The following is a 23,730-nucleotide window of genomic DNA, read 5'->3' as shown; positions in this document are numbered from 1 at the left end:
CTTCTCTTATCTTTGTAGTGGAATACCTTAGTTTCAACCCTTCTGTGTGGCTCTGATCGTCACCCAACTCACTGTTCAACAGTCTTATAAAAACAATATTTCAGTTTGAATCAACCAAGAAATGAACATTTAAGGATATATATATACTTAATTATACGTAATTGCAACTCAGTGCGACTGAATTCAGCGGAAATGATTCTGCCATAAGCAAATACTTCTAACTTTTTTTTTTACTCATCACACTAGTTGTCATCGAAGTCATGTTATAACCTGTACAAGGCGAAAATAAATTATGTGTGTCACCAATGGTGCAGCACAGGCACACAAAAAAAACCCATCAGCTTCTTTTATACAATTAGCAACACTGCTGGCGTGTTTGTTGGTCAACTAAATATCATTCTGTTGTAGAATTGGACCTTTAAACCCTTGTTAATCTGATCTGTTGACACACTTCGTATCCTGTCACTTGTGGAATATGCTGTCGGAATGGCCTTTAAAGTTTGTGTGGGGATACTTGGCAACGCACTATGTGGTGTTCAGGTGCAAACTAGGTTGTCTTGTGACTGCCGCATCCGTGCATTATTAGAAAACACCCGTGCATGCTCCATTAGTCGTCCTTATTTTTCCATCCCTCCCCGCGAGCCCACGGCTCGCGGGGAGGGGATCGAAGTCAGCCTTAGCCTAGCTCCTTGTTGGCTGGGCCGGGCTAGCTAGGAAGAGGTCTCATGGGACATCATCCACACACCTAGCCGCTCTGATCCCGCTCGCGCATGATGAGCCTATTGGGAGGCGCCGCGTAGGCAGGGCTCTCGCGAGGGCTCCGCCTACGCGGGCGGAGCCCGCCCCACTGGGAAAGCCCCTGCCCCATCACCACTTCCGTCTAACTGGCATCATCGGAGCTAGCAGCCCCCCGCAGGCCCCAAATTTTCATTGCAATCTGGTAAGAGGGGGAAACTGTAGTACTGAAAGTTCGCACGATTTCTGGCTATTATAGCACTCCTGTTTCGAGGTTTTAAAAGTAGCACAAGAAGAAAATCAAGCACACCCATAATGTCAGCTCCACTAGCTAAGATTTTGTCCCAAGCTCCAACTGAATTGGAATTGCAAGTTGCTCAAGCTTTCATTGACTTGGAAAACTCTTCTCCAGAGTTGAAGGCCGACTTGAGACCATTGCAATTCAAGTCCATCAGAGAAGTATGTTTACAATATGATTAACTATGAGTTGGATTTTTTGAAAGAAAACAATCTGAATGAGGCGAATTGTGGGATATTATATATATGAATCGTGTGGTCATGGTTGTGATTTGATGCAGACAAGATTGAAGTTTTGAAAAGTGGACAAGAACATATATGTGTACCGTTGGAATATAGGAAGAACAGAGATTTTGTTGAAAATGAGCGCTGATACCATATAGTTATCACATATGATTTCATTGAACGATTCTTTTATTAGTTTCCCATAATTCTACTCAAATATATGTCTATTGCAACTTGGCAGTTTACTAACAGTTGTTCACAGATCGACGTTGCTGGTGGTAAGAAGGCTTTGGCCATCTTTGTGCCAGTTCCATCTTTGGCTGGTTATCACAAAGTCCAAACCAAGTTGACCAGAGAGTTGGAGAAGAAGTTCCAAGACCGTCACGTTATTTTCTTGGCTGAAAGAAGAATCTTACCAAAGCCATCTAGAAGATCTAGACAGACCCAAAAGAGACCAAGATCTAGAACCTTGACTGCTGTTCACGATAAGATCTTGGAAGACTTGGTTTTCCCAACCGAAATTGTTGGTAAGAGAGTAAGATACTTGGTTGGTGGTAACAAGATCCAAAAGGTTTTGTTGGATTCCAAGGATGTCCAACAAGTTGACTATAAGTTGGAATCTTTCCAAGCTGTTTACAACAAGTTGACTGGTAAGCAAATTGTCTTTGAAATCCCATCTGAAACCCACTAAACTTTGCGTTATCCTGATTGATAATTATATTTTGTAAAATGCATACCAATCCGTTATAACCAGTTTATATATTATTAAATCGAATTTCTTCTACTATATAAAACCAATGGAAACTGTTTTAATAGGTGTATAAAAAAGTGCTCTGGGCTTTACTATTTGTTGCCAAGCGCTAATGGTCGTGTTTGTTTGCTGACTTGCCTACTTCAACCACTCAAATATGATTACACAGTTGAGTACATTAAAATTTGACTAAATTACAGTGAGTTACTTTATGATGCATTATTTACTATGGAAGTACAGTTATGAGTGAGTGAAGTACTCACCTAACCTCTTCTAGCTCTCATTCTAGCGATTCTCCTTCCTGGTGGGAGTTGTGGTATTGACTGCTGTTGCTGTTGAGGAATCATACCAAAGCTCCCGCTAGAACCTTGAGACAGGGACTGTTGAGTTTGGCCAAACACTTGAGATGGATTTAAATTGTTAGCTGATCCAGCAAAGTTCAGGTTTACAGAAGTTGACGGATGGAACCCATTTTGACTGGATTGTATCTCTGGAGAAACACTATTACCAAATACAGAAGGGCTTGGGGATCCTGCAGTGCTACCATTGAAGTTAAACCCTGTTGTTGGAGGATGAGGGTTAGTGCTAGCCCCGAAAGCAGGTGAATTGTTAGCTGAAGTATGGCTTGAACCGAAACCAAGATTGGAATTCGAGACAGCTTGCTGAGGAAATCCAAAACCGCCAGGGGCTTGTTGAGGTTGTGGAGAGTTAAGCATAGGATTATTTCCAGCATTACATCCAAACGCGTTTATACTAGTAGAGTTACTGGCAGCGTTATTATGCGATACGTTATTACCCCCAGAGGTATTAAAGTTCTGCGCGTGCACATTAGCTGACTGCTTAACTTTGAATCCACTCATATCAAACTTGAAACCAGAGTTCGAAATTGAGCCGGATGTCACTGGTGCAGACGCACTAGATGCAAGATTGTTTTTGTTAGTGCCATTGCCAAAGTTGAATGAAGATGTTCCTACGTTATTTCCCTTCGTAGTTGGTCCGCTACCAAAGGAAAACATCGGAGTGTTGGAAGAACTAAGTTTTGTTGAAGCGGCAGGCTTGTTATTGGATAAAGAAGCTGACGGAATGCCATCCTTGTCTGAATTGGTCTTTGCCGAAGTAAAGGGAACTGTTTGATTGGTATCAATATTTGAACCTTCCGATTTTGTTGATCCACCGAAAATGAACGGTTGTTTCGACGTTGAACTCTTATTGTCACTTGCATTAGAGATAACGCGTGAGTTGGCATTCGCTGCATTACCGTCCTTTATATTAACACCCTCAACATCGGCTGCATCACGATTGGAAGAAACGTCTATTTTGCCGTTAGAAGCTCCAAATTTGAACACAGGATTTTGATCAGAAGCTTTGTTTTTCGATAAGCCAAAACTAAATGTCACTTTCTCAGAAGAATGGTCTTCGTTCTTTGGTGGAGTTTGGCTGTTTGTATCTACCTGCTGCCCAAAACTAAATGTGCTTTTGGAAATCGAAGGTGTTTCCTTATTTTCAGAATCTTCATTGGACTTCGATTCTCCAACGTTTTTGTTTGACAATCCAAACGCTGGGGAAGCGGCTGTGTTCTGACTAAATGTAAAAGCCGGTTTTGAAGATGGCTGCGATTCCTTGTTCATGTTGAATTTGTTTTTTGAACCATCTGGTTCAGGCTCAGATGGTATAATTTTATCTCCTAAACCAAAACTAAACGGCATAGACTTGTTCTGTTGAGCATTTGTAGCTTTGTGGTTAAACGAAAATGCAGGTTTCTTCTTAGCGGCCTCGCGATCATCACCATCACAATTATCATTGTTGTTGTGAGTAGCTGCAAACTTGGAAGATGTCGTGCTAGCCTGAAATGGGACCTTGTTCTCTTGTTCACTCTTTTTGGAGTACACTCCGTTTTCCTGGGGAAAAGAGGTGATACCCTTTGACATCTTTCCAGTGTCATTATTATGAAAACCAAGACTGGACGCAAATGTAGGTATTTTTTCAGGATGCGTTGCTGTAGTTGAAACTGCTAAAGGTCCTTTGTGAGCCGACTGCGTACTGTCACTGACTTGGGTACCGCTGTCGCCCACTATAGCAACTTTCGACTTCGAAGGTGTCTCAGAACTCGCATTCAGAAGAAAATCGAACCCAATGCTTGGAACTTGCTTACTTGTCTTTGATAAAGGTGCAGCGGCCTGCGTTTGTGACGGCCTTCTACCCCAGGTTTCGGCATCACTCACACTAGGCCTCTGTTTTGCAGGGTGCCCAGACATTCCACTTAACAGTTTTATTTGCGCCTGCGATAAATTAGTGGAAAATGGCAACAGATTCCCCGACTCGAACTTCGAGTTCGATCTTTTTAACACTATGTGATCAGCAAATTTGGGACCGTCGAAGGACGTGATATTTTTCGTGTTACTATTGTTCAACTTCTGCTTCTTTAAAATATCATATTCTGAGAGATCATACTCAAAATTACTGGACCACAGTCTGCTTTTCTTCCCCGCCATTCCTCGTTTGACAGATCCTTGATGCCATTTCCCCTCGCTTCCCACCACCCCCTTCAATCCTAGGCTTCTCGTCGTAGATACCGTAGAATCTGATGCAATCCGACTTTGATCATTCGCCCCAGTCTGCCCCACCTGCACCATCTGCAACTGTCGCCGCCGCAACTCCTGCTTATATCTCAGCATCCGCAACCGCTGCAGCGGTAGAATAGGCAGCACAGGAGGACGCTGATTTCCATCGGATTCATACAGAATCAACCCGGCCCCCACCCCGGAACACCATCACCAATATTCTGATCCTCCGCCTCCATCCGAGGCCTCTTAACCACTGACTCAATACTCGTATTAGATTTAAACTCAATTGGTGTATTGTCTTCTAAATGCCTACTACTTTTTTCTTGACTGTTGTTGCTCACCGGTTCATCATCAGAATGCCTCTTAAAGAACCCCGCAATCGCAGAAGAAATAGATCGCTTCTGTTTTGCAGAAACACTCATCGACATCGATCTCCCTGGCTATAGATAATGACCTGGCCTTTGATATCCTTCTAAAACCCTGTATTCCAAACCCTACAACAACCTACTGGCGATGCAGTTCAAGGTATCTTTTTTGATCGAATAACTATCGTGGTTAGAAAAATTTGACAGACGACTGGATGACTATATACGAAATGAACCTACAGAATTATCACTATGAAGGCCGCTAGCAAAGCTTAGAGGACTGTGTAGGGCCTTCCGTTGGTTATTAATTGATCCCATCCGCCGATCGAAGTAGCCATATGACACTTATGACCTTCTGTAAACCTGAATTTTAACCTGTTCTATTTTTGTTATGAGATTTAGCTGAATTTTCATTAAGGGCAAGCTTTAAAAAGTGCCGAGACTTAAACACATTTATAGATGAGGACTATTATGAGAGTAGCTGTGATGGGGATAGGTTTATATGATGATAAAGAAGACGCAGAGAATTGAGTTAGTTGTGGGTACGAAAAAACAGGTTTGGATTTTGGATTAATATGGAGACTTTTGTAATATTTTGGTCTGCCCGATAAAATTTCGTCCTGTTCGCGAGGGCTTCGAGTGACAAGACAGCCAAAAGTTGTAGAAGTTCAGACAAGTCATCTTTGTAAATAAATACGTGTTACTAGGAATAAGGTAAATTTTATTATTGGAACTTACATTCTGGTGTAGGTTGCTTTTCATTCCTATAACTGGAGGGGTTTTTTATATATAGGAGTAATCAGTTATGTCGAGATTTGTGAGAAATGAACGATTATGGAGTTTGGCTGGGATTGCATCGATTCTTGTGATTACCTTCTGGGTTGTGATTCAGGGGGCAGGGGTATCGGATGTTAGTCAGTATAAGAGGAAGCCAGGGTGGGCTAACAATGATAATTTCAACTATAAGGTAGCAAAGCAGAAGGAGACGGCATCTTGGAATAAAGAAAAGGCTGCTTTTGTTACGCTAGCCCGGAATAGTGATCTTTACAGTTTGCTTCCGTCTATTTTGAGTGTTGAGGATCGGTTCAACCATCGGTTCCATTATGATTGGGTATTTTTGAATGACGAGCCATTTAGTGATGAGTTCAAGAGGGTGACTTCTGCTATGGTTAGTGGTAAGACGAAGTATGGGATAATTCCGAAGGAACAGTGGTCGTTCCCTGACTGGATTGATCAGGATGCGGCCGCTAAGACACGTGAACAGATGGAAAAGGATAAGGTTATTTACGGTGGTTCTATTTCGTACCGACACATGTGTCGGTACGAATCGGGGTTTTTCTACAGACACGAAGAAATGATGGAATATGAATGGTACTGGCGTGTTGAGCCGCATATTAAGTTGTATTGTGACATAGATTATGATGTATTCAAATTTATGAAGGATAATAACAAGAAGTATGGCTTCACAATTTCTATTCACGAATATCCGTTTACGATAAAGACGTTATGGAGTTCTACCAAGGAGTTCATAGAAGCCAATCCTCAATACGTTCACAAAAATAATATGCTTCCCTTTATCTCAGACGACAACGGTAAAAACTACAATTTGTGTCACTTCTGGTCAAACTTTGAGATAGGATCTTTAGACTTTTGGAGAGGAGAAGCCTACTCTAAATACTTTGATTTCTTGGATAAGAAAGGTGGATTCTTTTACGAAAGGTGGGGGGATGCACCTATCCACTCTATAGCAGCAGCCTTGTTTTTGGACAGGGATGAGATACACCATTTTGATGATATTGGATACCTTCACCCGCCATTCACCCAATGCCCAATTGAAGAGAAGTTTAGGACTGAGCATAACTGTGCCTGTAACCCAGATGATGATTTTAGTTGGAAGGCCTTCTCATGTAATGTCAAGTACTACTTAGAAAAAGACTTGAAGAAACCAACTGGCTGGGCAGAACACACTGGTTAGTGGCCGTTATTATATAAAAAACTAGAAACTGGGGGAGGGGGGATGAGGATTTGAAACATGGTTTCCCGTCCCCCACAATAACTTTTTTAATTCAATCAAAAAAATTTTAATCTCCAATCGAATGTCCTACATATATATATATATATAATAACACTGGAGGTTGGCATTGGTAAGTATTAACCAAGTACGTCTTCACCTTGAGATAAGATCGGCTTTTTATACAATATAATATGTACAAACACAAAACAAAGACAGCGAACGCTCATTATCCTGCCTGACTGAAAAAACAGTCGCTCACAAGTCATGCTTCTTAAAGAACGCATGAGTCATCTCCACACCTAAGAAAGTAGCTGCATTCGCAGGGAAGGATCTAAGCAGAGCAGGTCCAATTCCCGGGAAGAACCCTTTGATACCACCACGGGTTCTGTAGATTTCCTTAGTTGCTTCCAGCATTCCTTGTTTCACACTGCTCGACTGTAACTTAGTCTTTATAGTGTCGATCGGGAACACACCAAGCCACATAGAAACACCTGCAACCCCGCCAGCAAGACACACATTCGCAATACTTAGTTCATTCGTACCTGAAATAGCATTCAACTTTGCCTTTGTGAATTCGTAAGAGGCAAAGTACAACGCACTACCCGGTCCATCACGAGCTAGCGTGGCAAGAGACCCCTTGAATAGAGACCTCAACCCACCTGTGGCCAGAATATGTTTCGCTGCGGATCCCAACGAATGCTTCGAAGATGTCTGCAACACTACCTTCACCCGCTCAGTAGGCGCCGTCACCAACGTAGTAGGAATCGCCGAAATAAACCCGGCCGTGGCAATCTGAGCAGTAGTCATCCCAGCAGAGGTATCATTGAGCTTCACAATCTTCTTACCAACATCATACCCCCAAAAACTCACCGCAAATATAGGCGTCACCCCAATCAAAGGAGGAATCACTCCCTTGTAAAACCCCTTCAGAGCATTAACTGCTGCAATCCCCGACTTGCCACGAGCCTCAACCAAAATCTTCCGTGCTGCATCAATCGTCCCTGAAGCCTGGTTAGATTGGCACCGTACCTTCAATAAATCAAATGGATGACCCGACAATACCGCACAAACACCTCCAACACCGCCTGCCGTAAAAGACTTCACGTTATCATTGAGTCCCGACCCACCTTTCACTCCGTCTCCTGCTGCTATATCCGTTTGGTCCCCCATTTAACATGAACACACACAACCTATACCAAATCTCTCGCCCTTAGGTAATTCAGATCACCTAAATTCTCTACCTGTTACTTACTACGATACACACCATTTATATATAATTGTGCAAACCTGAATCGTCCATTACAGACATTGTTCACAATCTACAATCTTCCCGCCCCTCGCGTTGTCCGTTACCAGTCTTTCCTCTCTATGCGCCATCTCTCCAAATGCCCTGCCGTTCTTCCTGAAGAGAGAGGAGGTCATTAGAGCTTTTGGTCAGCCAAACTACGTTGCTTTTTGCCTCAGGAACTAAGGTCTTGCAATCTGCTTTACCCGTCTTTGGGTGCTTCTGCATGCAGATAATGGAGCACTCTACACTACGTCCGCGGAATGTGGGGGGATAGAAGAAACCCACCATCAGAGCAGTGATAAACACCGAACGACGCAAAGCTGCGTGTACCGCAACTCTCCGTCCCGTCAGAGATGCGGTAGCGTTCGCCACGCTTGTCTTAGGACCAGCCTCTCAAAACATCACGTGAATTGAACTCGATATTTATGTCCCTAAAACATATGTTTTACCAATTAAACACCGGCATATCACCGTGTTCGAACACGGTCACGTGCTCAGGGTGTACGGGTGATGGTTTCGGACAGAGGGGCACGATCGAAATGCTGGACCGGTGTCCGGAGAGAGCGCCCGGATGGGGACTAAGGGAATTCCAGCACTAGAGGATTTTGACGAACTTGTGGAATAAAAGCACACACACAATCATAGGCAGGAAGCGTTATCAAAGAGCACGACGAGGACGACGAATAAACAGGCAGACAAAGCTATGAGCACACCGGCGAACTTGTATCCCGGATTAAATGACATATCGGATGTTATTGGGGAGTTCCCAATGGAGGTGGCGAGATACATGACTCTACTTAGGGAGATAGATGCCAAATGTGTGAACACAGTGCCTGAGTTGAACTCGCAGATAGGAAAGTTTCTTGCGGAAGAGAGTGCTGGCACGGCCAAGACGCAATTGCAGACTATCAATCAGTTATTTCAAGATCTAATGCCGTCGTTGGAAGAGAAAATGCACGTATCGTCCATTGCATTCGAGTCTTTGGATCGGTTGGTCACAAGGATAGAGTTGGCATACGAAGTAGCTCTAAAGAACCAGGAGATCCCGGAGAAGCTTCGATTAGGCAATGACAACCACCCTGCGATGCATGTACATCACGAGCTACTCAAGAAGGTTGAATCAAAGCAGCAGAGCAAATCACAACAGGCGTTGAGGAGTGAATCACGCCGAGAAGCGATGGCTGCTAAGAAGCAGCAAAATGTCGAAGGCTCAGGCTCAGGCTCAGGCTCAGGTCCCATAAGCGCCAACACCAGTGGCGGTGGCTACGGCACCAACAACGCCTCCAGTTTTCTAACCGACCCGCCAACAATCGCACAGACAAATGCTAACCCGGTGGTCTCTGTCTCGTCGCCGAACGCTTCTTCCGTATCTAGCAGAAGACGTAATCACAACGAGCCTACTACGAACAATGTTGTTCCCAACAACAATGCAAACACCACCCGAAAACGCAAACGACAAACTAAAGAAGACTACTTCCAACGACCCAAAACAAACGAATACGGCGAGGCTCTGTACTGCTACTGCAATCAAGTCGCATACGGCGAGATGGTAGGCTGCGATGGAGAAAATTGTCAACTAGAATGGTTTCACTTGTCTTGTATAAATTTAGAAACACTGCCGAAGGGAAAGTGGTACTGCGATGATTGTAAGAGATAGCAACCATTACAATACAAATAATTAAATACTATAAATATCTTCTGATTTCTTTCCCCTGCCCACCGACGTTGTAAAACCCATTATCATTTATATTGTTGTATGTCCTTCCTCGAGAGGAGGATTGCTGTGAAAAATTTCCGCAAAAAAATCAAAGGAAAATGGTTCTTTCTTCAACAAGGACAGCGTCGGCATTTTTTCATTTATGATAAAGCATTTTTAAACTTGTAGTATCTTTTGAGTAGGAACCAGTTGGTCTTAATCTAGTGTTAGGGTTTATTTGATCAGATTGTAACCAGGTTTTTGGGGAATTTTACCGGGATTTTGAAGATTTAAAGATGATGATCAAGGTATGTTAACTTTTTGTTATATATGTGAAAAGGGGATCCCGTGACGCACCAAGGGCATTAGAGTTTTCAAGGGAAAGGGTTCTTTCTGGCAGGAGGTTCTTCATGCAATGGCAATGGGGTGGTGTGGGCGGGGGGTCCTGGAGCATTGTTGTGGATTTGGTGGGGGTACTGGAATTTTTTACTAATATGAGTGGATTCAGAACAGTATAAGAGAGTATAAGTTGGTTGTTGTAGGCGGAGGAGGTGTTGGTAAATCGGCGCTAACTATCCAGTTGATCCAGTCACATTTTGTGGATGAGTATGATCCTACTATCGAGGATTCTTACAGGAAGCAGGTGGTTATTGATGGGCAGGTTTCTATTTTAGATATATTGGATACAGCGGGGCAGGAGGAGTATTCTGCAATGAGGGAGCAGTATATGAGGACAGGTGAGGGGTTTCTATTAGTTTATTCGGTGACTTCGAGGACTTCGTTTGAGGAGTTGATGACGTACTATCAGCAGATTTTGAGGGTAAAGGATGTGGATTATGTTCCTATTTTTGTTGTTGGGAATAAGTCAGATTTGGAAGACGAGAGACAGGTTTCATACGAGGAGGGAGTTAACCTTGCTAAGCACTTCAATGCATCGTTTTTAGAGACGTCTGCTAAGCAGGCTATTAATGTGGAAGATTCCTTCTATGGTCTAGCTCGGCTGGTTCGCGATGACGGGGGTATACACAATATCAACAATTCTAAACGTTTTGATCATAGCAACGACGACGCTGGTGGTGCAGGTGAGGGTGGTGCAGGTGTCGCCGGTGCAGGTGTCGCCGGTGCAGGTAATGATGTGGCCCATGGAGATGATGGCGATGCAGAACGTGGCTTTGATAATCTGCCAAATTCTTCAGTGGGCAGTAAGCAAGCAGGCGCCGGCCCTTCTGATTCACAGAAAGCTGCTGAAGGTTCTGGAGCTAGCGGCTCTCTCAGAGGCGGTAGGGCGTACCAGCAATCGCTTTCTGCTGACGATGGTAATACTAAGAAGGGTTCATCTGGTTGTTGCATAATTTCTTGAGCAAAGCATAACGTAGAGATATTTCAGTTTTTGTTATTTTCATGAAGAGGGGAGGTTTGATAATATTACAATTTTTACAATGGGAAAGAGAACAAAATAAAAAAGTTCAAGACTTCCAAATGTTTGAGCTTCTAATGCCCTAGGGATGGCGGCTACCTTTGGGCTTCGACTATAACCCCCCCCCCCCCACACACACACACACACATTTTACTTTCACTTTCACTTTTCCTTATTTTTTCCGACCTCGCCTACCTTGTACATGACACATGGACTGCTAGAGACTAGAGTCGCCTTTTTAATATCCTAGGTCATAATTCTTCTGGTGCTCACTGCTTGTTAGTTAAAAAAGAGTCCCAAGTTTTGCCAACCTCTTATCCCGGTGTCCAAGAATATTTCTATTTCAAAAATTAAAAAGCCAATTCAGAGTATACACACAAGCAGGCGTGGGTGCAGCTGAACGTCAGCTAATATCCCCATCATTAGACTTTTATTTTCGTTTCGTTCGATCAGAAATAATATATACACATATATTGTATCCGTAACTTACATCGTTAATGTTAGCGAATTTATCCTCTTGATCTGTCTCCTCACTGTCAAGGTTTTATCTTTTTAAAAATACACAATCTTCAATTATATATATATATATATACTAATAAATGACATTCGATCAATATATTATAATCTGCTCTGTGCTCTCAATTGATAAAATGTATACAGATAAAGTGTAACACCAGACTAGCAAAAATGAACTCGCCAAGAGCTCTCTGTCTAGATATTCCTTTAAATGGCGTAGCTGTTTGCAATCGTAAAGAAATCAACAGCACAAACTGCCCCACACAACTAATAAACCCAGCTAAGAACGCATTGAAGGGAAATGTGTCTCTCAACACAAGCATAAAAGCCATCTGCACCATACCCATAACCACGAGCCCAAGACAAAAAGTATCAATCACACGTAATCTCGTGTCCGACTGGATATCATTATTATATGCCTTCCACGAAGTCATCAACGACTCTTGAAACTGTTTAAACACCCCACTGCTGTATCCTACAACGGATCCTCCTGCTGGGGCCGTATTCAACTTCTTCTTCAATCCGCGAACCATTGCTCTCTACACTATCTGTACCTGTACCAAAGCTGATCTCCTTATATGAACTATGAATTCTTGGCTTATTGCCTCAAGCAATCAACACATATATCTATAACAAAGAGTGGCTTTCAAGCTGAAATCTACCAAGCAGTGTGTCCTTTTTCTCTTTGCAAATTGGATTTTTGGCTTTTATTCCGCGAAGCAAGCAACACGAACTCCTTTTACAGCCTCACCACATAATCTTTAACTGCCAATATATATGCATATATATTGGCAATCGCTATATGGCCACTTTGCAGAACGATAGCGTTGATAATACCTTCTGGTTCAGGACCACCAACTACACATTAACTCAAAAACAAAGATATAATACGCTGTTTTACTGTTTCTTTTCGAGAGGCTAGATTTGAGCTTTTTTAAAAGTCGTTATATATATTATATCTCTCACTCGGACTATGATAGACAATGAAGTTGATATCAACGACGAAGAACAGAATATATATTGCAATGATGGTAGTGAGGCCTTGTTTCAACCCTGTCAAGCCACAATCCCGCAGCCTCTTGACCAGAAGATAGTGCCCCCATTGAATTTCTGTCCTGTGGAACGTTATCTATACCGCAGTGGACAGCCGTCTGCAGTTAATTTCCCCTTCCTGCTAAATCTAAACCTGCGCACTATTATCTGGCTAGCAAACGAGGATCCCCAGGACGCCCTGCTAGCTTTTTGTGATCTGCATGGTATTAAACTACAATTTGCTGCTATTAACCCGGAGGGGGGGGAGGATGACAACCCGTGGGATGGGCTCACAGAACACTCCATCGTCAGCGCCTTGCAAACCATTGTTAACCAGAACAATTACCCACTGCTTGTGTGCTGCGGAATGGGCAGACACCGCACTGGAACTGTGATCGGCTGTCTCCGCCGGATCATGGGATGGAACCTTGCTAGCGTCTCCGAAGAATATAGACGGTTCACCGGGTCCAGGGGCGGTAGGATCTTGGTGGAGTTGTTAATAGAAGCATTCGATCCCAGGACTGTTAAAATAGACAACGCCCATGCCCCCCAATGGCTAACCAGCGCTATTACTGTGTGCTCGTCTACCTCTAGCTCGTCGAATCGTGGGAAGTAAACCCCTACTATACGTGAGCCATTATTAAACAATGGCTTATACATATATATACTATACAAACCGAACTACCTGCCAGCCACCCTGTCCATATCTGTAAAGGCATTGGCGATGGCGCAAGCCATCGCCAATGCCTTTACAGATATGGACGGATACTCACCTGCACTTGTGCAGTCGCTCCCAACCCTGCTTGTGTTTGCTGACTCCAGCAACAGCCAATTACAAGAGAGGGCGCAATCAAGGTACAAGGCATGCCACCCAAATCTTGCCTCCCTCCCTCTGAAAAGGAGGCACGGTTTATTTTGAGAAGCCAAGGCTTTTTTCCTTTCAGGCATTGAAATCTAAAGGCTGCGTGCGTAAAAGAAAAAGATATATATAGTTTAAAAAAAACCAATATTCAGTCAGACATTATGTCATTTGTGTACAATCGTAGTTTTATATAGAGAGGATTAGTGTGAATAATGCGGTCCGTGCAGTTGCAAGAGATCATACATTCACGACTAAATTAGGAGACAGTTTATGTTTTTATCCAGTGTTTCACTCACGAGTAATAGACAATGTCAGTAGCAGTGTATCAAGGTAAGTCATTTATTGATGATGTTCGAAATACAACAAGAAGTTTTGGTAGTTGGGATACATGTATGGATAATAAAGGATGTAAGGTGATATCAATTACAGGGATTGTTTTAGGGTCGATAGTGGCTATTTGGATAGTGGGATCTTTGTTGAGATGTATTAAGCAGGGTATTACTGGAGTAGTAGATTTTTTATGTTGGCCTTGCTGTTGCTTGGCCAGGCACAGGTCGAGGAGAAAGGACCGGCGTAGAGCAATGCAAAAGTATCATATGGATAGCGGGCCACCGCCGGTTATTTATCAACCTGTGGTGCAGCCTGAGGCGGTGCATCTTTATAATAAGGATGATTACTACAGTGAGGGTATGAAGGATAAAAATAGCCATGCACATGAGGAGAAATATTACGATTTAGAGGTACAAAAGAGAGGAATGGTACAAAATCAATACAGCAGGCCTGACGCCACGAAGGCGCCAGTTGTATACGATGAAGATGTCAATATGGGAGAGGAGATGCTTTGGAGCACAAATATGGCTTCTGTGCCGCCTCCATATACAGAAAAGCGTAAATCCTTGCATCGCCCATACCAAGCACCGTACCCTAGTGATTCTACTTGAGCGCTTTGTTATTTGATTAGGAGTCTCTTAGAGGTGCCAATAGAAATAATACCATAAGCAGATATGTTGCTGTGTCTGTAACTCGAACAACAGAGGATATATTTAGTTGCTTTTCCCTTTTTATAATGTTACGTTCTTTCATTTGGATGCGCTTGTGGGAAATAAACTAGTTAATTTTATGACTTCTCGGGGGTTTCTTACTTTTCCTTTTAAAAAACACAAATGTTCTATAATGGCTAATACATAAAATGTCACAGCTTTTCGATAGCTATTGATTGAACGGATTGGGGGGTTCATATTGGTTGGTTTTAGCTGTGGAGTTAGAAGCTTATGCGGCTTTTTCTTGATATTTTATAGACTGGGTTTGGAGAAGGGGTCTTTCACTGCCTGACGCTGTAGCCAAACCTTGCGGTTTCTGAACAATTTGTAATAATCTAGTTGAATTCCAGAAGCTTGTACGGCATCGACTACGTAGCCTGATATTTGTGTGTACTAACTGTTGGTGAAGGAATTATCTTTTAATGCATATGTTGTGGCTATGCAGGTACCTCCAAAGATCGAGGGGCGGACGTCATTTAGATGGAGAGTCGGCCAGGAAAGGCTATGTGTTATCAGGTGGAAAATTCTCAAAGACCTCTCTCTCTGATATTCTTTAAGTATATATAATGCTCGTGGAGTGGTATTGAGCGACACAGTTACCTCTCGCACTACCGTTGCTGTGGCGCAAACCCTCCAATTTGAAACCAACAAAGATCAATTGAAGCATAAAACCCTAAAATAATGCAATGACCTTTAATGTTTCGAATAGCTTTCCTTTTCTGAACAAATGACTACATGACTCTAACCCATGGCGAATTCTTGACTATATAACCTTTATGAGAGTATATATATGTATATATGACTAAAACTAAAACTAAAAGAGATTGCATCATAGATGAAGAATGAACGGCATTTAGCACAACTAGATACCCAATAACTGAGCGAATACAGCATCAAATTATCTGAGTTCGATACTCCTCAATATACAGTCTTAAATAAGAACATCAGTCATTTTGAACGTTATGTGGTTATTTATATAACCACCTGGACAGAAGAATCTACTTACTGAAATGGAATCCTCTATTTAATTACAGCTAAATTATACTACATCGATAGTTGCATATGTGTTCGGCATAGAAAATCACTTACCATGGAATTAATACAGGGATTTATTCAACCTCCAAAGGTTCCTTCTGTTGAAAGTACTATTCCAACGCTTTGTGATCGTGTTGAATATTCGACGTTGATTGGCGATAGACGTTCTGCAGTGTTAGGTCTAAAGTCTTTCAGTCGCGAATATAGAGAGACTGTGATTGCTTCAGGTCTTAAACCTTTGATAAATGCGTTAAGAAAGGATTATGAAGACGAGGATTCAGCAAAGGCTATTTTAGAGACATTGTTAATACTTTTTATCAGAGGAGAAGGGTTCAATGATTTGACACGTACTTGGGTTTCACAGCAGTCCAGGTTACAGAATAGTAAATATCCTTCTCCATTAATTATGAAGCAAGAGCTTGAAAAGTTTGATCAATTTTCCTTGTGGATTGCCGATGCTTTAACTCAATCAAATGACTTGGTGCATCTGTTGGTACAATTGGCTGAGACTGGGAACTTCCACATTAGACTGTATGCCATTCAGTTGCTGGAAGCCATCATCACGACCAGGCCATTTAGGGCTCGTGAGGCAATAATGTCTTTACCAACTGGTGTTTCTACATTGGTTTCAATGTTAGAGACTGCACACGATCCGATTCGGGATGAGACAATTCTTTTGTTGATGGCTGTTGCCAATGACAATCATCACATACAAAAACTTGTTGCATTTGAAAATATATTTGAACGGTTGTTTCAAATAATTGAAGCTGAGGGTGGCTTAAGAGGATCCATTGTTGTTCAAGATTGTTTGTTCCTTATCAATATTATCTTAAGATATAACGCCTCGAATCAATCGCTTTTCTTCGAAACTGGAAACCTCCCATACATTGCAAGACTTTTAGATGAACCTTTATCTTCTGAAGAATTTTACTGGAATGACCAACGTGTTTCGAATATTAAGGCTGCTTTGGATATTGTGAGATTAACTGTTGAACCAGGTGATTCAGTAACTTCCGCACATCAGCAATCTTTTTTTAAAGCGAATATTTTAATGACCATTTTACGTCTGGCATTTTTCCGTGGCACTCCAAACTCTATTAGACCTTTGGCGTTGCTAACCACTGCAGATATTATTAGGGGAAATAATGCAATACAAAGGCAGCTAGGGAATATCGATGTTCCATTTTGGGATCCTAGCTTACCGCAGCTTTCTCCGCAATCCGAAATTATTCCTATGCCAGTAGTTGATTTATTATTGAATTGGATTCTTTATGCGAATTCTGTGCACACTTTTGAAATTAGAATTGCTACATTGGAGCTATTGAAAGCATATCTTAGTGTAAATCCGGAGCTATGCAAAGAATTTGTACAACTTCAGATAGATCAATTTAAAGCCGGTTTTATTGATAATGGTAAGCAAAATATCAATATACTTAGTGCCTTGTTGGATTATGATCCTCATTTGAATCTTAATCCATATAAATTATTCTTCGCTTCCGACCTAATACTATTTTTATTCCAATCGGAAGACAGCGAGCATATAGGAATATCAGATATGTTACGTGAGGTGGTTAGTGGTGATGATTCAAATGGCGTTGAAGAGTTGACATCAATTCAAAGTATTATTGAATTATTATTAATGACTCTCAGCTCGCCGGATTGCAGAATCCCAATTTCATACTTGAGTTTGCTAATTGTATGGCTGTTTGAAGATTTTCTAGCTGTAAATGCTTTCCTTTCAAATAAGTCCAACATAAAGTCACTATTGAACTACGTTTCTCAATTTCAGGATGAGAATATGACCGTAAGATGTATGATAGTTATGCTCTTAGGCGTTGCATATGAATTTTCAAGTGATTCATCTCCTTTGTCACGAGCAGAACTTTATGAAATGTTGTTTAGTACTATCGGTGTAGATAATTATGCCTCAAGAATAAGACAATTTAAGGAATCTTCTCTATTCAGTACTGCAGGTAGTTACTATTTTGATCATGAATTTGATGACACTGGTTTGCCGAAAATTTACTTTAATAGTTATTTTACTGAGTTGTTTAGGGAAAATTATTATCGAATCCAATCAGCTTTGAGGCGTTCCCCTGATACACAACCTAATCTCAAGATATCTTTCAAGGATTTTGATGAACTACAACAGCAGTTTTCAGCTGTCACGAAGCATTTAGAAAGTTTGCAGACTTCCAGTTCGGAAACAATCGAGGGTTTAGAAAATAAGCTTGAAGTTCTCAAAGACGAGCTCAGATCTTTGAAGGTAGCAAAGGAGGAGTATACTAAGGATATTTCTCTTTCGGAGGAAAAATACTCTGAATTATCAAATCAATTGGATGAAGCAAATAAAAGGATAAGAGAACTATCCGACAAGAATGCAAAACTGGATGACCTGAAGAAGAACCACTTGAAGAGCATTGAAAATAATAAATCTCGCTTAGCAGAATTCAAAGACCGTATCATATCCTTGGAAAAATCTTTGCATTCAATAACCGAGGAAAAGAAGAAGGCAGAAGAAGGTATTAACAAGATGAGTAGAGAACTCTTCTCATTAAGCAAAGAAAAAAGCCTACTTAGTACAGAAATGGATAAATTGAAAAGCGCTTCTGACAAGGAAAAGAGCAAGTTATCTCAAGTAGTTGGTGAACGTGAAGCACATATAGCTAAGATGAAAACGGAACTTGCTGATATTTTTAATCAAAAAAATCAACTTGAAATATCCAACGAGAGTCTCTCAAAAGAATTATCGGATATAAAACCTAGATTTTCCAGCCATGAAATGCTGATTCCTAAGTTGACTGAGAAGCTTAAGTCTCTCGCTACTAATTGCAAGGAGCTTGAAATAAAAAATAATTCCTTAAAGAAACAACTGGATGAGGCTCGTTCAACCTCTAGTCTAGAAATTGCATCTTTGAAATCTGAAATAGAAACCTTAGTCGCTGAGAAGAGCATTTTAGACCAGAAGAGCAATAACCTTGAAGTTCAACTCGGTAAAATTCAAAGAGAATTAGAACTGGCAAAGGTTGAAGTTGAAGATTCCAAAACAAAACTTTCTGACGAAAATTCCAGGTTACATGAAAACCTTAAGAATCTGAAAGACCAACTATCTTCTATAACCTCTGAAAGGGATCAGCAGAAACTCAAATCCGAATCACTCGCTGGAGACTTGACTAAAGTGTCCGCTGAGATTAAAAAATTACAAAATGATTATGAATCTTTGATAAAGAAGTTAAAAGTTACAAATTCAGACCTTGATTCATGTAATGAAAGGTTGAAGCAATCTCAAATCGAACGTGATACTCTTGAACTTGAGTTTAAAACCATTTCGACACAAAATTCTGAGCTACAGAAAAAAATTGAAGATCTGACACTGGAAAACAAATCTAATACAGCGTCTCTATCAGAAGACATATTCCAGAATGATAGTACTGTCGATAAGAGCGATGAATTTGAGTTAGAAGAACTACGTACAGCCTTAAAAAATGTTACTGCAAATTATGATGCCGCTAAAGCAAAGGTTGATGAGCTGGAGAGGAATTTGAGAGTCCTAAGTGAAAAAAGTAAAAATAATGATTATAATGATAATTCGGAATTAAAGAAACTTCAAAGTCAAATAGCTGATTACAAGGGTAAATTATCTAATACTGAAACAAACTATACTGATTTAAAAAAGGCCTATGAGGAATTAGAGAAAACCCATAGGTTAACACTGAAAGAAGCTGAAAAGTCCTCAACAAACTCAAAGTCCCAAGTAGGACAAGTATCAGACTTATCTTCTGATGTTGAAAATTCTAAAGGTGGAAAGGATGATTACATAGTGGAATCAAATTCTGAAAAAGCCCAGTTAGAAACAGAACTTGAAAACTTGAAGAACCAACTCCAAATTCAAAGAGATGAAATGGCGGCTAAAAACAATTTATTAGACACTAAACTTGCTGAATTAGCCGTTATCCATGAGGAATCAAACGACTTGCGCTCTAAACTAGAACAGTTTCAGAAAAAAGCTGCCAATTCTGAATCGGAACGTGATGATTTGATTTTATTGGTATCTGAGTTAGACGAGAAAAACCAGAAATACCGCGCAAAACTTCAAACTTTAGGTCATCCAGTAAGCTCAGACGAAGACACAGATGCTGAAAATGAAGATGAATAAATATAATGAATAATTATCGTCTATTATTTATGATCTATGTTCACAAATTGTATATTTACAATTTCACGTTTCTAAACACTATAAAAATCTGAATTGTTCTGTCTTTCAGGATCACGCATCTTATGAATTTTGATACCTGGAGTTTTAATATCCGCAATTTTTCCAATATCCTGAGGAGTAATGATGATTGTTTGGGTTCTGATATTGCTAGAGAGTTTTTTCATAATCATTTTGGTTCCGATTGTACGGTTCACTTGATCCATGAAAACATCAAACTCATCCAATGCTATCACTCTAGCTCTCATGGTACTCCAGGTTGATAACAATAATGTAATTTGAGAAAATGATTTTTCGCCACCTGATAGTGTATCTACATTTCTTGGTGTTTCATCATTCGTAGTCTTGACTAAAACCATTAGAGAGCCAGGGGTATCGAAGTTTAAGGCACCTGAAAAGCCGTTTCTGACACGAATAGTAGATCTGAAATCTGAATCAGCCTCACGACATGTGCTCTTGACATTATTCACCAGTGTCATTCTCCTTTGTTCTAAGGATTCATGTAGAGTCCAAAGGGCCTTGTCAACTGATGCAAACTTTTCTTGGGCGTCATAGTATTTCTCCTTACTCTTCTCGACTAATTGAGCAACCTCTTCTTGTGTCATCCCCACACTCTTTTCTGCTTGCTTGATATGTCGATCTGCAATATGCATCTCCGCCTTTATCTCATCTTCAGTGTTTGGAATATCCTTACCAAAAGCCTCTTCTGCAGAACAATGCTTTTCGGCATCTTTCTTTAAAGATTCTAGCACTGGTATAAAAGAAGCAATATTGTTTTGAATGCTCTGTCTCTCGTCATTGTAAGTCTGTTTTTTCTTCTGATAAAAACTAATGTCATCAACCATTTTCTCTATTCGTTGAGATCTAGTACGTATTACTTCTTTTAAGTCTTCCAGATCTTCCTTAACTTTATTGAGCATTTTTCTTGCAGCATCATGGTTCTCCTTAAAAGGTTCAACATTATTTTTTAGTTGAATGATTTGATCATTAATAGCATCAATGGCACCCCGTTGTTGAGCAATCTGCGATGTTTCGATATCTATCGCCGCTTTATGGGCATCTAAAGCACCAGTATCAACTTCTTTCTCGATCTTCACTTTCAATTGTTTGCTTTGGACTTCTGTTTTAACCAATTTGTTTCTCAATTCACGCATATCTTGCTCCAACAACTTTGCTTCATCCCTTACACTTTTCATCATATTAGCAAAGTGTTCCTGACTTCTGCTTAACTCAAGCTCCTCTTCTTCGACTACCGATTTTAAATACTGAATATCAGTAATGTTACTTTCAGAATTGGAAGCAAAAAGCAGATGTTGTTGGTAATCGACTGTATCTAGTCTAAAACCACCTGAAGCGGCTAGAGATGATTGGTAACATGTTCGATTGTCCTTCAACGACAAAATTCTAACTGTATTCTCTGGTTTTTGCTTCAATATGTGGTATGCTTCATCCTTACTCTCAGTTAAAATGATACTTTCAACTCTATGTTGGTCAACAAAGAGACACTCTAGAGCCTTCGAAGTAAAGTTCAAGACATCAACTATTGCGGGGTGGTTAGATTTCGTTTTACCCTGCAGATAATCGAATTCACTTAATTTATACGTTACAATACTTGTGTTTCTCGTGTCTGGGTATCTCTTTAGGATCTGTCGCAGAAGAGCATTATCTTTAGAAGTTCCGACAACAAAACCTCCAAGCGAAGATCCAATCACCGTTTGCACTGCACGAGCCCACTTTTCGTAGCCCGGTTTTATAGTGACTTCCATGCCAAGAGGGCCAATTGGGCGTGTTGAAAATTCATGAATTCTATTTTTTATTTCACTTATGACTTTCCCCATGTTACGAGCATATACGGAGTAGACGTCCCTTGAATCCCTTTGATTGAGTTCCCTGATCTCCTGCTTTTTAATATTTATTGATTTCTGTAATTGGTAATTAACAGTATTTCTCTGGTGAGAGATTTCGGATTCTCTTTCCTTACACTGTTGGTATTTATCTTCTAAAGGCGGTAGGTTTTCCTTCAGTCTTTTAATCTTTTCATCAATTTGATTCTTTTCAATTACCATCAATTCCTTGTTACCGCCTAAGGCATCTGCCAATTCTTTTTCTAACTGCTGAACTTGATGTTTATGTGACCTTAAAGAGTCATCAAGAGATGCTATCCCCCTCTCGACCTTTTGCCTCTCTTCCTTCAATACTTCATGTTGATGTTTAAACTTCCCAAGTTCGTGTTCAGCTTCTTCATATCTAATTTGACAATCATGGAGTTCAGACATCTTTTTCTCTACCTCTTGATGAGTGGCATCCTGATCAGACCTATACCGTTCAATCTTTAGATTTCGTTCTTCAACCTTCTCGTCACAGGCCGCCATCTTCTGATTGAGCTCTTCGAACCTGCGCTCAAATTTTCGCATCCTCTTCTCGTTTTCTTTATAACTCATCCAAAATAGCTTACCTTGTAGAACCTTTTTTCGATCGTTCCAATCGTGGGTGCTATAAATCTCTTTAAACAATCGCTTTGCATGGTCGTAGTCCTCCCTCAAAGCCTTCACATTATCAGCATGAAGATCTAGGTTGTTCTTAGAACTCCTCAGAATAGTCTCAGCTCTTTTCAGGTTCATGTCTATTTCTTCCAAAAGTGTACCACTCATGAAATGTCGAAACTTATCTTGCGGCGTAGACGCAGTCAAAAATGATCTGGCTGCATCCTGAGATAAGAAACACATTGGATTTAATACTGGGATCGAAAAGTAGTCTACAATTCTTTGCAAGTCTCGTTTCTTATTACTGATCTCTCGATTGTTTTCTGATCTGATAGAAAATTGACTAGCCTGTCCGTCTCTTTTCAACGTTCGATCAATTATAATTTCATGCCCATATAGTCCTTGCTCAAAAGCACCTAGCCCAATATTAGACAGAGCAATGGTTATCTTCGCTATATTACACCCTTCTCGAATCAATGACTTTAGGCTTGTACCCCTGTTGGTATCTGACGCCTTTGCCCCAAATACTATCGTAATGGCTGTTAGAATAGCCGATTTACCAGAACCATTACTACCAACAATGAAATTAAGCATCGGACCAAACTCTAATTCAAAATGCTCGTGGCACATGAAGTTTTTAAGTGTGATTCTCTTTATGTAACCTGCTGGGGGTTCCTGAACATCTCCGTTAATATTTCCTGATGATGAATACTGCGTCATAGGCGCAAACCTTTTTCTCCTCTTCGCCTGATTTTGTTTATTCACTGCTGCATTTTCCTCTCGAATCAAAGTTGAAACATCTCGATCAACTTCATCGATCCCCCTCTTATCATTAGTCATTAAGGTCTGATTCAATTTGATCAATTATTGCCGCTTGTTTATGTTGGTATTTATTAAACAATCACAATTATAAGTTTAACGTGGAAATTCATCGCGCTTTCGTAATTCATCTATCATGTTGAACGATTGGATTCCCATAAAGCCATCGCTTCTAGAATCAATTACTAATTCATGTTTATGGATCACCGGATAGTAACCTTGAAGACCCTTTATGGTCTATATAGTGCCTGCATTGGCCTTCCTAAGCTTTCCACATTGTTTTTGTGTGTATCCTGGTGCCTCTTTAACCTACTTTTATCTTCATTTGTAACGATCTTAATATTTGAAAAATTCCTAATGATTTGATGCAAACTTCGA

At 40.7% G+C, this 23,730-nt stretch overlaps 10 protein-coding genes and 1 further gene across 10 annotated transcripts; 7 read left to right on the top strand and 4 right to left on the bottom strand.

Moving 5' to 3' along the window:
• Positions 1-1,050: 1,050 nt before the first annotated feature.
• On the top strand, positions 1,051-1,948 carry RPS7A (40S ribosomal protein eS7; the record flags this gene model as incomplete). Its single annotated transcript, XM_003646881.1, has 2 exons — positions 1,051-1,194; positions 1,520-1,948. The coding sequence occupies 2 exons, from the start codon at positions 1,051-1,053 to the stop codon at positions 1,946-1,948; spliced, it is 573 nt and encodes a 190-aa protein (XP_003646929.1).
• A 323-nt stretch (positions 1,949-2,271) lies between these two features.
• Ecym_5353 lies at positions 2,272-5,000 on the bottom strand (the record flags this gene model as incomplete).
• Positions 5,001-5,742: 742 nt separating this feature from the next.
• KTR1 (alpha-1,2-mannosyltransferase KTR1) lies at positions 5,743-6,912 on the top strand (the record flags this gene model as incomplete). Its single annotated transcript, XM_003646880.1, has 1 exon — positions 5,743-6,912. One exon carries the CDS (start codon positions 5,743-5,745, stop codon positions 6,910-6,912), a length of 1,170 nt encoding a protein of 389 aa, XP_003646928.1.
• Positions 6,913-7,206: 294 nt separating this feature from the next.
• Positions 7,207-8,121, bottom strand: CRC1 (carnitine:acyl carnitine antiporter; the record flags this gene model as incomplete). The annotated part of the gene is made up of 1 exon (XM_003646879.1): positions 7,207-8,121. The coding sequence occupies one exon, from the start codon at positions 8,119-8,121 to the stop codon at positions 7,207-7,209; it is 915 nt and encodes a 304-aa protein (XP_003646927.1).
• Positions 8,122-8,942: 821 nt separating this feature from the next.
• On the top strand, positions 8,943-9,896 carry PHO23 (Pho23p; the record flags this gene model as incomplete). The annotated part of the gene is made up of 1 exon (XM_003646878.1): positions 8,943-9,896. One exon carries the CDS (start codon positions 8,943-8,945, stop codon positions 9,894-9,896), a length of 954 nt encoding a protein of 317 aa, XP_003646926.1.
• A 335-nt stretch (positions 9,897-10,231) lies between these two features.
• Positions 10,232-11,295, top strand: Ecym_5349 (Ras family protein; the record flags this gene model as incomplete). Its single annotated transcript, XM_003646877.1, has 2 exons — positions 10,232-10,243; positions 10,444-11,295. 2 exons carry the CDS (start codon positions 10,232-10,234, stop codon positions 11,293-11,295), a joined length of 864 nt encoding a protein of 287 aa, XP_003646925.1.
• Positions 11,296-11,990: 695 nt separating this feature from the next.
• OST2 (dolichyl-diphosphooligosaccharide-protein glycotransferase) lies at positions 11,991-12,401 on the bottom strand (the record flags this gene model as incomplete). The annotated part of the gene is made up of 1 exon (XM_003646876.1): positions 11,991-12,401. The coding sequence occupies one exon, from the start codon at positions 12,399-12,401 to the stop codon at positions 11,991-11,993; it is 411 nt and encodes a 136-aa protein (XP_003646924.1).
• Positions 12,402-12,841: 440 nt separating this feature from the next.
• Positions 12,842-13,516, top strand: OCA1 (putative tyrosine protein phosphatase OCA1; the record flags this gene model as incomplete). Its single annotated transcript, XM_003646875.1, has 1 exon — positions 12,842-13,516. One exon carries the CDS (start codon positions 12,842-12,844, stop codon positions 13,514-13,516), a length of 675 nt encoding a protein of 224 aa, XP_003646923.1.
• A 554-nt stretch (positions 13,517-14,070) lies between these two features.
• Positions 14,071-14,703, top strand: PIN2 (Pin2p; the record flags this gene model as incomplete). Its single annotated transcript, XM_003646874.1, has 1 exon — positions 14,071-14,703. The coding sequence occupies one exon, from the start codon at positions 14,071-14,073 to the stop codon at positions 14,701-14,703; it is 633 nt and encodes a 210-aa protein (XP_003646922.1).
• A 1,189-nt stretch (positions 14,704-15,892) lies between these two features.
• USO1 (Uso1p) lies at positions 15,893-19,993 on the top strand (the record flags this gene model as incomplete). Its single annotated transcript, XM_003646873.1, has 1 exon — positions 15,893-19,993. The coding sequence occupies one exon, from the start codon at positions 15,893-15,895 to the stop codon at positions 19,991-19,993; it is 4,101 nt and encodes a 1,366-aa protein (XP_003646921.1).
• Positions 19,994-20,064: 71 nt separating this feature from the next.
• On the bottom strand, positions 20,065-23,373 carry SMC6 (DNA repair protein SMC6; the record flags this gene model as incomplete). Its single annotated transcript, XM_003646872.1, has 1 exon — positions 20,065-23,373. The coding sequence occupies one exon, from the start codon at positions 23,371-23,373 to the stop codon at positions 20,065-20,067; it is 3,309 nt and encodes a 1,102-aa protein (XP_003646920.1).
• Positions 23,374-23,730: the final 357 nt, after the last annotated feature.

The sequence above is a fragment of the Eremothecium cymbalariae genome, chromosome 5 (assembly GCF_000235365.1).
Source record: "Eremothecium cymbalariae DBVPG#7215 chromosome 5, complete sequence".
NCBI classification, from domain to species: Eukaryota; Fungi; Ascomycota; class Saccharomycetes; order Saccharomycetales; family Saccharomycetaceae; genus Eremothecium; species Eremothecium cymbalariae.
The sequence above is the reverse complement of the archived record's forward strand: the minus strand, read 5'-3'. Positions and strand labels throughout refer to the sequence as shown.